Genomic DNA, 15,082 nt, shown 5'->3' on the forward strand with positions numbered 1-15,082 from the left:
CCTATTTCCCTAACACACATATTTCCCTAGAGAGCATATAATATTTATGGAGGGAATGAAAAGATGAAAGAAAACTGTTTACTCCTCAGCTACCAGACAAGAATAAGATTTGCTTGAAAACATTAATTGCCGGTGGACTTTAGATTAATAGCACTCTTGAACAGATGACTCGCTCTTCATCTGGTAGTCATGTAGTTTAAGTACCGTGGATATCATCGTAGTACTCACATAGCTGCGTGGACTGTATTTGCTCGTTTGTTTTGTTTCCTTAAGGATGATTACAGAGCCATAATATTTTTAATGGGCAACCCAAAATGTTAGATTCTTAGGCCTCTGCTTCTCTTTTTCCACTTAAAGACTATCCCAAACCTTCAGGTTCCCTCTCTAACCCTGTTCGTGCTCTCTCCCAGCAGCTGCCAAGACCACCTACTTCAGAGTCCATCACTTTCCCACCGTGCCCTTCCCATTTCCCATCCTCATGCCCACCTCCCTTGTATAACCTTAGTGTTTCTATACTAAGATGTGGTATAATGAGATTAATAGCGAGCATTTAGCCAGGCATTGGGTTAAAAGCTTTACAAACATAATTTCATTTAATTTTCACCACACCTCTTTGAGGTTTGTACTTTTGTAAAGGGCATTTGCTCTTGCCACTCTGACCCATGCCCCATGCACTTCTCTGTAAAGCTTGTGAACACAGTGTTCCATCTATCTTGAAAACTTCCTCCCTCTATCCTATTTTTATCTGTCTTAATCATTTATCAAGGATCATCTCAAAGTCATCTCCTCTTTGAAACATCCCAGTTCCCTTTATTCCTACCACCCAACCCCAGTGGGTAATTCATAGTTGGCCACAGGTTTCAATACTTGACTCCTTCATGGTTTATTTTATTTATTCATTTTTATGTTCCCATTTCCTGGCATTTAGAAGGAACTTAAAAACAACAATAAAAGTGATTAGAGTATTATTTAATTAGTAAACAATTACACTATGAATAGATTAATTATTGTAAATTATCCCTCCCTATAGCATTGATGCTATTAAAAAAATACCTCTGCTGTTGGATCATTAATTAGTTAATTAGGAAATGAACAAAAGAAATACTGCCTCTATAGCAAAAGAAAATATAGCTCTTCCATGCTACAAATATTTAAATAGGACCTGCACTGACTTGTTGTGCCTCTTTGTGTTCATCCATCTACATTTTCATTGCTATTGTTTCCAGTATGTGGGGCTTGTGGCTGAAAAGAGCGGCGCATCTCTTACCATTCTGTGCAAACATTGTTGTGAGCGTCCCTGACTTGTTGCTTAGACACTCTGTTTTCTATGTTCTAACTCTTTCACTTGAACTCCTTGCTATGGTCTGAATGTTTGTATGCACCCCAATTCACGTTGGAATCCTTACACCCAAAGTGATGGTGTTAGAAGATGGGACTTTTAGGAGGTGATTAAGTCATAGGTGGATTCCTCATGAATGGAATTGGTGCTCTTATAAAAGAGATCCCACACTGCACTCTAGCCCCTTTCACTATGTGAACATACTAGAAGTTCGAGACCTGGAAGAGGGTCTCACCCAGCCATACTAGCACCCTGATCCTGACTTCTGGCCTCCAAAACTATGAGAAATAAATTTTTGTTATTTATAAGCTGTCTAGTCTGTGGTATTTAGTTTTAACAGACCAAATGGACTATAACACTGCCGTTTTGAAGTTACCATGAACTTCTTCCTTACCAAATTGGCTGACTGAGAATATTAAATTCTCACCCTTTTATCTCTGTATCATGTAACACCATTTAGAAATTTCTTTTTCTCTTCATTTCTATGAGATCCTGTTTGGATTATTTTCTCTTTTTGTAAAAGTCATCTTTAAAAAAATCCAAATTCCTAATTATATCGCACTTCTGCTTATTTTTATCTCTAGTCAATCCCTCTTCTCTTTCACTCATTCCCATGACATCACCTCTCAAGGGAAGACCTCAAGTCTGCTTAGCTTATGTTATCCATTTACCTGCAGTCCATTTCCAGTTTTTAACAACAAAGAGAACCCAGAAACGCACCCAGGAAAATTTAAAACATTGATATGCAATAATGCAATAAAAAAAATGGGATGTTGGTTTTTCCATAGAAGTTTTAGGAAAAGTGGCTCTCTGGAAAACAATATTTGATTAAAACAACCTTAAGTTCCTTTTCTCATACTGTATATCCTAAATTATAGACTAACTGAATAATTTCAATATGTCGTATTTGAGAGGGCAGAAGGGAATGTTATACTGATCACTGGTATGAGAAGAAAAATGTACAAGTAAATGTTACTAAGCAGAATCATTTAAAGTTGTTACTATGGCTAGTGTTTACAGTAAAAGTTGTGCTTATCTTTTCAGAATCATCAGTATCTGGAGAGGAAAAGAATGTTAAGGAAAAGCAAATCATTAATTTTAAAATACTTTCTTAATCTCATTAATGGAGCTTTCTTGGTAAGAATCTTAAAAATTAGTCTAGAAAAAATGCAATGTATTTTTATTGGCAATTACTAAAAATCACATTGACTCTTTTTTTTGTAGGTTCTTGGACTATTACTCATGGGATTTGGTGCATGGCTTTTATTAGATAGAAATATTTTTTTCAGTGCTCTAGGTATGTATCTATTTTTCTTTTTCTCTCTGAATGAAACAAGGCATTCCATTTTAAACAATTGTTTATATGATTTATTCAGCAGGTGGCAGTATTTCTCTAAAAGTCAAAGTTTTCATCTGAAGGTTCTTGTCATTTGGTTTTAGATACACCTTAATAAATGACAGGCTAAATCCAAGACCGTAAGGGAGAGAAAATTTTGAGAGAAAGCTAGGTATTTTGGACAAGAGGAATGAGAGAAATGGAAGATTGTGATTATTTTGCTAACTCTGGACCTTTACAGATCTGTAGATTTGAAAAGATAATGGAGATAAACATAGATTCATTGCCCAAGTTAAATAATCTCTTTTAAAACTCAGTTACCATTTATTCTCATCACATAGTTAGAAATAAAATATTGTTTCCTATGCAAACAACCTAAGTGTCCATCAATGGATAAATGGGTAAAGAAGATGGGATGTACATACATATTTATAGGAATATTATTCAACCATGAGAAAGACAGAAATTCTGCCATTTGTGACACCACAGATGGACCTTGAAAGTATTATGCTAAGTGATATAGACAGTCAGAGAACAAATACTGTATGATGTCTCTTATAAGTGGAATCTAAAAAAAGAACTTAGTAAAAACAGAGTATAATGGTGGTTAGCAGGGTTAGGGGGTGGGGGAATTAGAGATATATTGTTTAAGGGTACAAACTTATAATTAGTAGATAAATAAATTCTGGCAATTTTATGCAGAACATGGTAATCATAGTCAAAAGCACTGTACTATAAACTTCAAAGATACTAAGAGACTAAATCTGAACTACTCACAACACAAAAATAAATGACAAATATGTGAGAGGCTAAAGGCATTAGTTAATGCTACCATAGTAATCATGTTATAGTACCTAAATGTACCAAGCCAACACATTGTACACTTTAAACTTATGCAATGTTTTATGCCAATTTTATCTCAATACAAATATTTCCCATAAAATTCTAAATTTGAAGTTAAAAGACTCCAGAATTAGTCTCACCCCAGGTAGCCAAGACTGTGAAACACAGAATCTATCAATGGCCATATTTTAACCTTATGAATTGAGGCACAGCAGCAGCTGGAGGAATCAGATTCCAGAGAGAGACAGAGAGGAGGGAGGGACATCATCTACCTCTGATTTTTGCAAGGCCCAAATGCATCTCCATACCTTTCCCAGTGTGTTTGCTCAGATATGTTTTGTGTCTCCAGTATTTATTAAATATATTTTAATACAGCTCAGCCAGAGTGGCTCACTGGTTGAGCGTCAACCTATGAACCAGGAGGTCAGAGTTCGATTTTCGTTCAGGGCACACGACCAGGTTGGCGGCTGGATCCCCAGTGGGGGGCGTGTAAGAGGCAGCCAATCAATGACTCTCATCATTGATGTTTCTCTCTCCCTCCCTTCCTCTCTTTGAAATCAATAAAAATAAATTTTTTAAAAAAAGAAATCATCTCTAGCCGGTTTGGCTCAGTGGTCAGAGCGTCGGCCATTGAAGTGAAGAGTCCCAGGTTTGATTCCGACCAAGGGCACGTACCTCGGTTACAAGCTCGATTCCTGTCCCTGGGAGTGTGCAGGAGGCAACCAATCAATGTGTCTCTCTCACATCGATGTTTCTCTCTCTCTCTCTCTCTCTCTCTCTCACTCTGTCTGAAAAAGCAATAGAAAAAATATCCTTGGGTGAGGATAAAAAAAAAAAGAAATCAAAATGTCCTTGCAAATCGTATCACCATTGTGCACATCATCATATTAAAGGTCATGTCTGTTTAAAAAATATATATTTTTTAATATATAATATTTTTATTTCATATATTTATGTAAACATATGTTTAAAATGTTTTCTAATTGTGAATACAATAATTGAATACATTTAACTTTATTTAAAAAAACCTTTAGATCTTTACATTGTCCTTATTTTATCATATGCTGTGTTCACTGTGGACTGAAGTTCAATAGCCTAAGGATTATTTTCATATAAATATCCTCTGTTGGCAGGAAGGAAGCCACATTTTAAGTGCTCAGTGATTATATGTGGCTAGTGGGTATTGGCTACCTTACTGCACAGCACAGATGTGGAATTTTTCCTTTTGTTTCAGTTAGTTCTGCTGAATGGCACTGTTAATCATTAAATATATGGTGAAAGCATGTGCTATAGAGCCAACCTATTTCTTAATGGATATCAAGTAAGAAAAAACATGTTTATGGAAAAAATAAAGCTAAATAAAAAGGTTTAATATGTAATACAGTGCTACAAAGTGTTGAATAATTTAGCTAAACTTCAGCTATTCCTAAGTGCTTAATACATTTATTCTCTTTGTGTAATCCTTTGCTTATGGAAAATGAGTGCATTAGGGGCGTTCTTAGAGTAAATGGGTGTACGGACCTTTCTATCTCTCTTTTCCTTCTGCACAATAACGACAATAGTAACTCCCACTTATGTAGTGTTGGCTGTGCCAGACCCTGGGTTGAGCACTCTCATCTGATTTAATAATGTAGTAATTTGTCAGCAGCAAGTCATTTTTTTTTCCTTTTTTCCCCTCCATTTTGGACTGGACAGATAATTCTCATTAACCCTAATGTGTATATATCTATGTGTATATATGTGTGTGTATATACATATATGTGTGTGTATATATGTTTTTATTGATTTCAGAGAGAGGAAGAGAGAGAGAGAGAGAGAGAGAGACATCAATGATGAATCATTGATCAGCTGCCCCCTGCACGCCCCCGACTGGGGATGGAGCCTGCAACCTGGGCATGTGCCCTGACTGGGAACTGAATCATCATCTCCTGGATCCTGGGTCGATGCTCAACCACTGAGCCACTCCCGGGCAGGCTCCTTTAAGATATTTTTTTTCAAACAAAATGGATATTTAATATAACAAACCATAGGGAGATTGCTGCTTCATTGAGAAACCCCAGTTCTTTCTGTATTGTTGCTCTGCTAGTCCTAAAGTTGTCCTTGATTGGCTCAACACCAACTCTGTTCTCTAGTCTGTGAGATGTGGAAAAGAGAAGGCAAATAATTTTTTTAAGGGAAATCTAAAGTTGCACACTTTAGTCATGTATTTAAAACACTTAGTGAAATCTCAATCAAGGTTTCAGGACATGGAACTGAAAAGGAAACAGTTTGAGGCAAGAAACACCAGGACCTTCCCTTTTTTTATCCCATCTTTTCATTAATTTACCTCTTTTTAAAGTATTCTGCCCTCACCTCTCCATTTGTAATAACACCATGCCACCTAAAGTCCCCATCTACCCTTTGCCACTGTAATAGCCCCTAATAGCCTTGTGCTCTGACCTTCCTCAGCCATCTTCCAAATGCCACTGAATGAATTAATTTAAAAGACAAATTTAATCATGTAACATTAAAGCCTTTCTCTTGCCCAGCTGGTGTGGCTCGTTGGTTGAGTGTTGACCTAGGAACCCAGAAGTTACAGTTCAGTGCACATCCCTGGGTTTGGGGTTTGATCCCCAGTAGGCGGCATGCAGAAGGCAGCTGATCCATGATGTTTCTCTCTCACTGATGTTTCTATCTATCCCTCTCCCTTCCTTTCTCTCTAAAAATCAATAAAAACATATTTTAAAAAATAAAAACCTTTCTCTGGCTCCCTATTGCCATTATTTATTCAAATGACAAATATATTTACAGAGAATATTCTACACATAGTGTACTATCCCATGAGCTGAGGGTACAGTAGTATACAGGACAGATAAAGGTCCTGTCCTTGTGGAGTTTAATTCCAGTAAAGAAGACTAGAAAACACTATTCAAAATGCCCATAATTGGGCCCCTGCAAACTTTTCCAGTCTCACAGGATCAAACTGTAAGCACCAACAAAGCAGAGCTTCCTACACACAAGGCACTGTTCTGAGTCTCCAGGTGCTTCTACTATTCCACTGTAGATATTTCTAATTATCATTTAAAGCCTGAAGTCAGATGTTACTTTCTTCAGTAATCTGGACTGTCTATACCTTCCAGCCTCCTCACCCTGCTGGACTAGGTGCCCTTTACCCAAAGTGTGCTGGGTAGGGTTTAACAGGTTTGGGGATGCAGTTTTGATTTATGGTATTTGGTGATTTCTATGGTTTAACTATTCTATTTAATATATATATGTGTGTGTGTGTGTGTGTGTGTGTGTGTGTGTGTGTGTGTGTGTATCTATATATATAGTCCTCTAGCACAGAGAGCTCAATTTTGATATGGACAGAATAAAACAGCTTTAATAGGATCATATTAGCAATAATGTCAGGGTAACTTAACCTATACATTTTAAGTACTTAAATTTTTTCTGATGAATGAATAAATACATCAATGTTTGAAGTACATTACTTGTAGAAGAGTTCACCTTAGGGAAAAAATTGTCTTCTTTTATGGAAGACAATGAAGATAAGGTAAGGGTAAAGAGATCTTCTGAAACTGAAGAGATCTCCATCATGTCATTAAAGGAAGAAAAGTTGTTTCTACAAGGAAGTAAGAGGGTCTAGAATAAAGTTTAAAAAAGAGAAGGAAAGAATCCTAGTAGTCTGGCAAAAGCTGCTTAGAGAAAACTTGGGTTGCTGCATTTATAACTAAGTAGAAAATAAACATTACTGAATAATAAGTTATTTTATGATTTCCACAGATGAAAATAATCACTTGATAGTATATATTTTTAGAATTTTGATTGGAACTGGATCGGCTATTGTTCTTCTTTTTCTCTTGGGTTATTTGGGAATTCACAATGAAGTCAGATGCCTCCTAATTCTGGTACGTATTTCACTTCAAGAGCATGAATGTGTCCCTTCAATTTTGAGTGTCCATATCACACAAATGATCTGAATGATCTATGTTACCACAACATTACAGTACAGAGTGCCCTTGGGCAAATAAGGCAAATAAAGAGCCCCCTTCCAAGAAACTTTTCTAGGTAGAATTTAGGGGGAGAGTTTTCCATGGATCAAATCTGTACCTCAGCACTTGCACACTTAGGTATTAATTTTTAGCACAAAGTCAATAAGAACCCATCTTTTAAGGTGAACTACAACTAACCAACCTAAGAATCTGAAGACAAATATCAGAATAAAGTATATTAACATCAATGAGCATTGTACCTTAGCAAGCAAAAGGAAAAATCCTGTAGTCAGCGTGTTTTTACCTTTTGGGCATGCATGTAGAGACCTAACTTATCACTGAGATCACAGTTTATTATTTAACAAAGATAAATGTAACTGCTGAGAGGGGCAGACTCTAGACTCTGGCTAGTATTCTCTCTCTCTGAAGGCATGTAACATGAAAAGATAAATTATAATCAGGAACATAAACCTAACATGAGCCATTTACCATACATGTGGTAGCTATGTGTCACAATTCACACACTTAGATGGAATATAATTTTTAACATTTCATATAAATCTAATTAATTTTAATTCACAGGCACTTTCCTGTCAAGAAGATAAATAGAAATTTAACTGCAGACATTCTGTCTTGCCAGGAAGAATGCAGAGATACTTACCTTTTATGCAGTACTAAAAGTCTGGTGGTCACTCTAGACACTGATTTTCAGTCTACACTGGTCAAGGGAATTGACTAATTTCTGTGACAGTTTTAGATCTGAATGAAGATGGTATCAACAACATCTCCATTAAACAATATAATCTGTGAGGGTTCTCAGGAAATACTATCACTTCCTTCTAGCTTACTCATCCAAATGTCCATTAATATTTTTTTCAGTTGCTCTTTGTTTTCATAATTTCACTCTTGTGTATGAGAACAAGAAACCTCAGCAATACCCATGCATATTATAAGACTGAATATTTCATATGATGTACATTTCCCACATTGCAGCATCTAAAAAATATATTAGAAGCATAGTCATCACTCTGTTTTTCTTCTGTTTTAGTATGCAGTACTGTTAATGTGGGCTTTTGGTGTTCAAGTTGTACTTTCAGCATTCATCTTCACAAAGAAAGAGGAGGTACGGAAGGATCATGCTTTTATTTGAAATTGAAAGAAAATTGGATACCTTAGATTATTGAGACCTATAAGCTTATATTAAAACTAAAGGTAAATGTCTTTGGTGGGAAAAGAGTCAATGAAGGTACTAGAATTCTATACAGTAAGGGGCCAGATGTCAGATTGGAAGGGTGGGTTCGGGAACTTGTCTTTTACTCTGCAGAAGATTGAGAATGTTGCAAATAATTCAGAATGTGGAGGTAGAGGAGAAGATGCTGAGTGTAGGAAATCCAAAATTGGCCCCCCAGTCCCCTGGCTACCACTGCTAGCCCAATCACTTTACTATATTCTCTTCTATAAAGTAATACTTTCAACTTGTACTAATTTGAAATTTACCAATTTCATTAAGATGGACTGAATAATTCATGTATTTTGCACAGGTATGGTCATGAGTGATATAGTTAAATTAATTAGATAAGTTCAAATAACACATAATAAATTGCCTGAAGAAACTTTCCCTAACAAAACCTACCCATTATAGCCTGCAGTTACTTTTAATCCCTTAAGCAATGTCAGTGTTTCAGTGCGGTCAGGGTCTTTCTTTGTATTATGTGAGGTTGTCCTGTGGTAAAAAGAGCATGGACTTGAAGTCATACAGATTTTCATGTGATTAGATACCTTACAACCCGAAGTCCACATCTTCATCTGTATCATGTGGTTAATGCCTATCCCCGATAGTGTTATCATTAACTGACAATTTTCAAAGTTCCTGTCATACAGTAGCGACTTAAGAGCCCTCTTCCTTCCCTTTATTAATTTTAAATTAGCCCATGATTAATTCCTCTGCTTCCCAGCATTCAAATTCTCTCTATATGTAGATACCAAAGTAATGGCCACCCCCCAACAAAATCTCCTACATAATACCTCTGCCCTCCAACTTTATTTGCTCTCTTGTACTTAGCATCTGTCCTGGGTATCTAACACCCAGGGTCTATTGTTAATGGCCTGGCATTTGTAGCTAAAATTTCTTCTCTCTACATCCAAAATGTGTGTGTGTGTGTGTGTGTGTGTGTGTGTGTGTGTGTGTGTGTGTGTACAACAGGTAAGTCCTATAAAGCTGCTTTGGTGGCAGAGCACCAGGTCCCAAACCGTCATCTTCTAAATTTTGGAACTAGTGATAAGACCTGAATATAATACTTAAGAATCCTTAACACATAAATATAGTTTATCAGTGTCACCCGCATTTACTTAAGTATTATTCACAGATCCCTTTCTACTCTAAGAATAATAAGAATCATTTAATAATGACTACCTTGCGCCAGAGACTGTGATAAGCACTATCTAGGCCTTATGCTATCGATCCTCCCAGAGGTGCATAGCCCTACTTTCTAGAACAGGAAATTGAGGCTTTAAGAGGAGAAATACTTGCTTAAATATATCATGACCAAATAACAGAGCCTGGACTCAAACCCCTATTGGCTCGTCACAGAGAATAACAACTTTGTTTACATTGATTGTCTTCTACATTCAAAGTCGATTAAGTTCTTATGAGCCTCTAAATCTCATACTATCTCCAGTGCCTCGTTCAGTGTTAGAGATGCACTAGGGCTTCAACGGATGCTTGTTAGATTGAATAGGTGTGAGGGAATTTTATTTATATAGTAGTCACACAAATTATTTAGGAAATTCATTTTACTCTTATGTACTAAGGTATGATTCATAAGTGCTTTGGATCTCCCAAATAATGCTTAGAGGGTAAGTGAGGACATGAGTCTGTCCTTTCCCCACAAAAATATAAAATGGAAAAACATCATTTTCTGTTTTAAATAAAAATTAACTTAGAGAATAAGTTAGATAACTTAAAGCTCTAAATAGCACTTTATATTATTCTAATCTTCTTAAATCTGTTAAAGCATAGACATATAAGTAACTGCATGAGGGTCTAATTTGTACAGATGTCTCAATTATTATAGTATTCATACTAGTTATTTAGTGTTCATTATCCAAAGACAGCAGAACACAATGAAAAATCATTAGACTAGAATTTAAATAAACCGTATTTAGAAGTCTCAGCTCCTTTTCCTTATTCATGTAAACAAAGCAAATAATTAAATTCTCTGAGTATCTGTATCCTTGTTCATAAAACGGCGATAATATTTGTTCTTTCTAGCTTTTGGCGTTTTAGAGACCAAATTAGGAATTAGTTATGAAAGTCATGGACTTTTGAAAGTTTAAGTAAGACCAAATGCATCAGCACTCACCGAGATTGCTAAAAATAGTTGCAAGGAAGAAAGAAAGCATTTAGACATAAGCAGATAACAACGAGCTGACTTTGAATAACCTTGCCTTATGACGAGACATGAACGTTTCCATCAAAAGTTCACTTTTAATACAATTTTCAACAGGTCCACCAAGTATGGCGGGATGAAATTGATTTAGTTATTTCTCAGTACGGATCTAAAGATGTGACTGAAGATGTATCTAAGTGGATTATTCTGAATGAGCTGCAGAAAAAGGTAAGACTAAATTAGCATAAAACTAAAATTCCGATGTCAAAGGTGACCCCTGTAGGGTAGGGAGCAATACAGGGAAGGCTAGGAGATAGGGACAGAGAAATGAGATGTTTTGTATTTCTTCCAAACAAACAGGATATAATCACATTGTTTCAACTTACGGATCTGAGTTTTATCTTCCTTTTGTAACGTATAGCTCCTTTTCTGGGTTAAGTGATGTGCTTTTTAACCTGTTTTCCCTATAAAAGTGCTGGTGGTCTTCTGCCAAGGAGGGCCAGTTGTCCTCCTGTACCCATGGGAGGTAAATCTGAGCACAGTCCCTGCTGGCAGCAGAGTAGCTTGATGGTTCCCATTTGAGCTTGAATGTTGGGATTGTCACACAGTAGCTTTGTGACTTTGGACAAGTAATTTTCTTAATTTGACATATCATATTAGTAAAATGGTAAGAATAACACCTACTTCTAGTTGGCAGGAATAAATGAAGTAATATATAGAATATTTAGAAAGCCTTGGATCTGGGACATAGTTAGGTACTAATACTTATTAGTTAATTTTCCTAGGATTATTATTTAACATTTTGGATCTTTCTGGGCAGGGAAGGGAATTGATATGGTCAGCCAAATAATTTACAGGAATAGGTGTTTACATCAATAACAGCAGCAAAAAAGTAATAGATTAAACAAACAAATGTGTACTTATTTGCTTAATTTACTACATTTCAATAGAGAGTAAATTAATAAATTTATCATAAAAACACTTTAATGTGCATAGGAACTATATAATTAACTGTGTTTTGAATATTTTATGGTAAAATTCATAAAATCTTTTTTTCCTAGTTACAGTGTTGCGGCCAAAACAATTACACAGATTGGATAAAGAATAAGAATAAAGAAAATTCAGAACAGGTACCATGTTCTTGCACGAATTCTACAGTAAGACAGTGGTTTTGCGATGAGCCACTGAATGCAACTTACCAGGAGGTAAAGATAAGTCAAAGCTGCTGCAAGTATTTACAGTGCCTTTTTTTCTTTTCTTTGCAAGTGGATTTAGAATTCTGAGCAGATTTTTATATAAAAACAGTGTTATTTATGGTGATCAGGTTTTCAAGCGACTTAGCTAAATTGAACCCATATTTAGGGTTCAATATAATAATATTGAATAAATAATAAATAAATAATATATAATAAATATATTATTATAATATATAATATATAATAATAAATAAATAATAATATAATAAATAAATAAACTTTTCAGAGCATGTGATCTGAGTGCTACTAGAACTTGGGGTACCACCAGCTTCCCTCCTCATCCTTGTTCCCAAATCCTTGCAGAGGAAGGAGGCGCTATTGGCAGCTCTCACTAGTTTTTTTTTTAAATCCTCACCTGAGGATATTTTTCCCATTGCTTTTCAGAGAGAGTGGAGAGAGAGAGAGAGAGGAACACTGATATGAGAGAGACACATTGATTGATTGCCTCCCAACTGGGGCCTGGGCTTGAACCTGCAACCGAGGCACGTGCCCTTGGCTGAAATCGAACCCGGGACCCTTCAGTCCGCAGGCCAATGCTCTAGCCACTGAGCCAAACCGGCTAAGGCTGGCTGCTCTCACTATTGGTCGGAGAGCTGCCATACCAGTATTTGAGAGGTATGAAGATTGGCAAAAACAAAAGGGAGGGGACCCCAACAATGACCCAAGTGGTATTCAGGTAAGTTTGGCAGAAGCAAGAGTACAGTTTCACCTGGAACAGCTACTAGTTACAGGTATGGAATATTGATGAACTAGAGATTTCCACCCCAAGAACTTCTAATACTTTGTATGGTTTATATCCTAATGTTCTGTTTTTAAGATGTATCTTTTAATTATATAATTTATTCATAGATAAATAGATGGTTGCTTTTTTTTAAAGCTTCTCCTGTGTGGGTACTAATCATTTAGGTGGTAGTATATACCCTGCTAAGTTACAATTGTCTGCAGAAAATCAAATTGCTCTCAAAACAATAAATCTCTGATTTCAATCGCATGACACCATACCAACTTTAAAAGTAGCAACGAAGGTGTCCTGCTATCAAATGAAGATCCCTGGACTAAAAAGTTCAGTCTCCACTTAGACATTGACTTGCTCTTTAGACTTTGTTAAATTTCTAATTTCTGTCTCTTCTTCTTAGTAATAGATTCATGTCCATCTCCATGTCAATCTAAGTAACTTTTTTCCCTAGGGTTGTGAAAATAAAATCAACACATGGTATCAAGCTAATGCTTTAACATTAATTGAAATTAACTTTGGACTTTTGGTTTTAGAGGTAAGCTTTTGTTCCTATGTTTAAAGATAAAAAATATTAAGTATAAATGATAGAGAGTGAACTGCGGAACAAACTGCTGGAGACCTAGTTAGACAAGTTAATCCAATCGGAGCCAGGACCTTGAGACTCTTAGCACCAAGAGATATATAGGTCCAGCTGGAGATGATATTCCTAAATCAGCCAAGTTGGTGGAGCCTGTTAATAAGTGGTCATACTGGCAGGTATCATATCATTTCACTGCTTTGTGAAATAAAAAAGATAATACTTCCTATCACAGCAGTGAGAGTACCATGTTGCCAAGTTGGCAAACTTCTGAAATTTAGGCAGATGTTTGACATTAGTTAATCTATTCACTCATAGACTCATTCATTCATTCAGTAAATTTGTAGGGTGGAGAATATCTACTGTAGTTCAGGTATTATACTAGATGTTAGAGATACATTGGGAAGCAAAATAGACATATTTTATGACCTGTATGGTGCCTACTTCAGAGATGAGTTTCAGAAGCAAGACTTCATTTTCCAGTTTCAGTGACAATTGATGAGAGCAAGTGAAGGCCATGGATTCAAGAAAACTGCAAGTGGATAGATTATTGCCTTGCAGACTCTATCAGTGGAATAAATATATAATGCATAGTTTGGTCAAAGTAGGATACTGAATTTAATTTTATATTGATCCAATAAACCCTCTTCAACGGGTGAGAGTTTTAATCTCAGAATGATGGTAAGCCAAGACACTCTTATAAGCATTAGCATAGTTATTGTGAAACGCTATCGTGCTCATGCTGAGGAGTTGAAGACAGACTGAGGGAGGATGGTATCTGTGCTCCGTTTACTATCTACCCTTTGCACACCACTTTTCACGATCCTATACCCAAAAGAGGCAGTTTTGTAGGATTGATGATATGGTTAGAAAAATGATGAACAAAAAAACAGATGAGCAGTTCATCAAGGTATCTGGCCCAACAATAACCCATGTAATTAAAAGTGAACAGCCTATTTATTCCTTAGCACCCTCTATAAATGAACTTGGTGACAACTGGGTTACTCTAGCTGACTCTCTCTGCAGACTTCTCATTCACAACCATTTGTTCCTTACTCCAAAACTTCTCACCCTTTTTGACCCCTTTTCCCTTTACAGTATGTATTTTGGTGATTACATAGTAAGTGCTAACTTTTACAAATTATTCATATTGATTAAATTTTGATCTCCTTTTGTTTCCTTTTCTTCCAGGTTTTGCAAGTCTCATTAACTGTCATTTTCTTCAGACATATCAAGAACAGAATACATGCAAAAATGTGATCATTGGATTTTAATTTGTGCTAAAGAAACTAGTTAATTCTCAAAATAAGCACAATGTATTCTTTTATTCCAAAAAAGTTCTGATTTACATTAATGAAGTTTAGAAGTTATTGAAATCATTGGTTATATATAACATAAAATTTTTCTTTAAATATGGTTTTATTGATTTTAGAGAGAGAAGAAGGGAGAGGGATGAGAGAGAAACACTGATCAGCTGCCTCCTGCCTTCCTCTACTCAGGATGGAGCCTGAAACCCCAGAGAATTTGCCCTGACTGGGAATTGAACCCAGAACATCTTGGTTCACAGGTCGATGCTCAACCACTGAGTAACACTGGCTGAGCTGTAACATAAAAATTTTGAAATTATAATACATT

General features: G+C 36.1%; 1 protein-coding gene across 1 annotated transcript; it reads left to right on the plus strand.

Annotated features, from left to right (window-relative positions):
• Nucleotides 1-2,410: 2,410 nt before the first annotated feature.
• On the plus strand, nt 2,411-14,707 carry TSPAN19 (tetraspanin 19; the record flags this gene model as incomplete). Its single annotated transcript, XM_081130154.1, has 8 exons — nt 2,411-2,476; nt 2,564-2,636; nt 7,281-7,405; nt 8,538-8,612; nt 10,996-11,106; nt 11,940-12,083; nt 13,322-13,405; nt 14,639-14,707. 8 exons carry the CDS (start codon nt 2,411-2,413, stop codon nt 14,705-14,707), a joined length of 747 nt encoding a protein of 248 aa, XP_080986280.1.
• Nucleotides 14,708-15,082: the final 375 nt, after the last annotated feature.

Source organism: Miniopterus schreibersii (assembly GCF_964146895.1).
Source record: "Miniopterus schreibersii genome assembly, chromosome: 2".
NCBI lineage: Eukaryota > Metazoa > Chordata > Mammalia > Chiroptera > Miniopteridae > Miniopterus > Miniopterus schreibersii.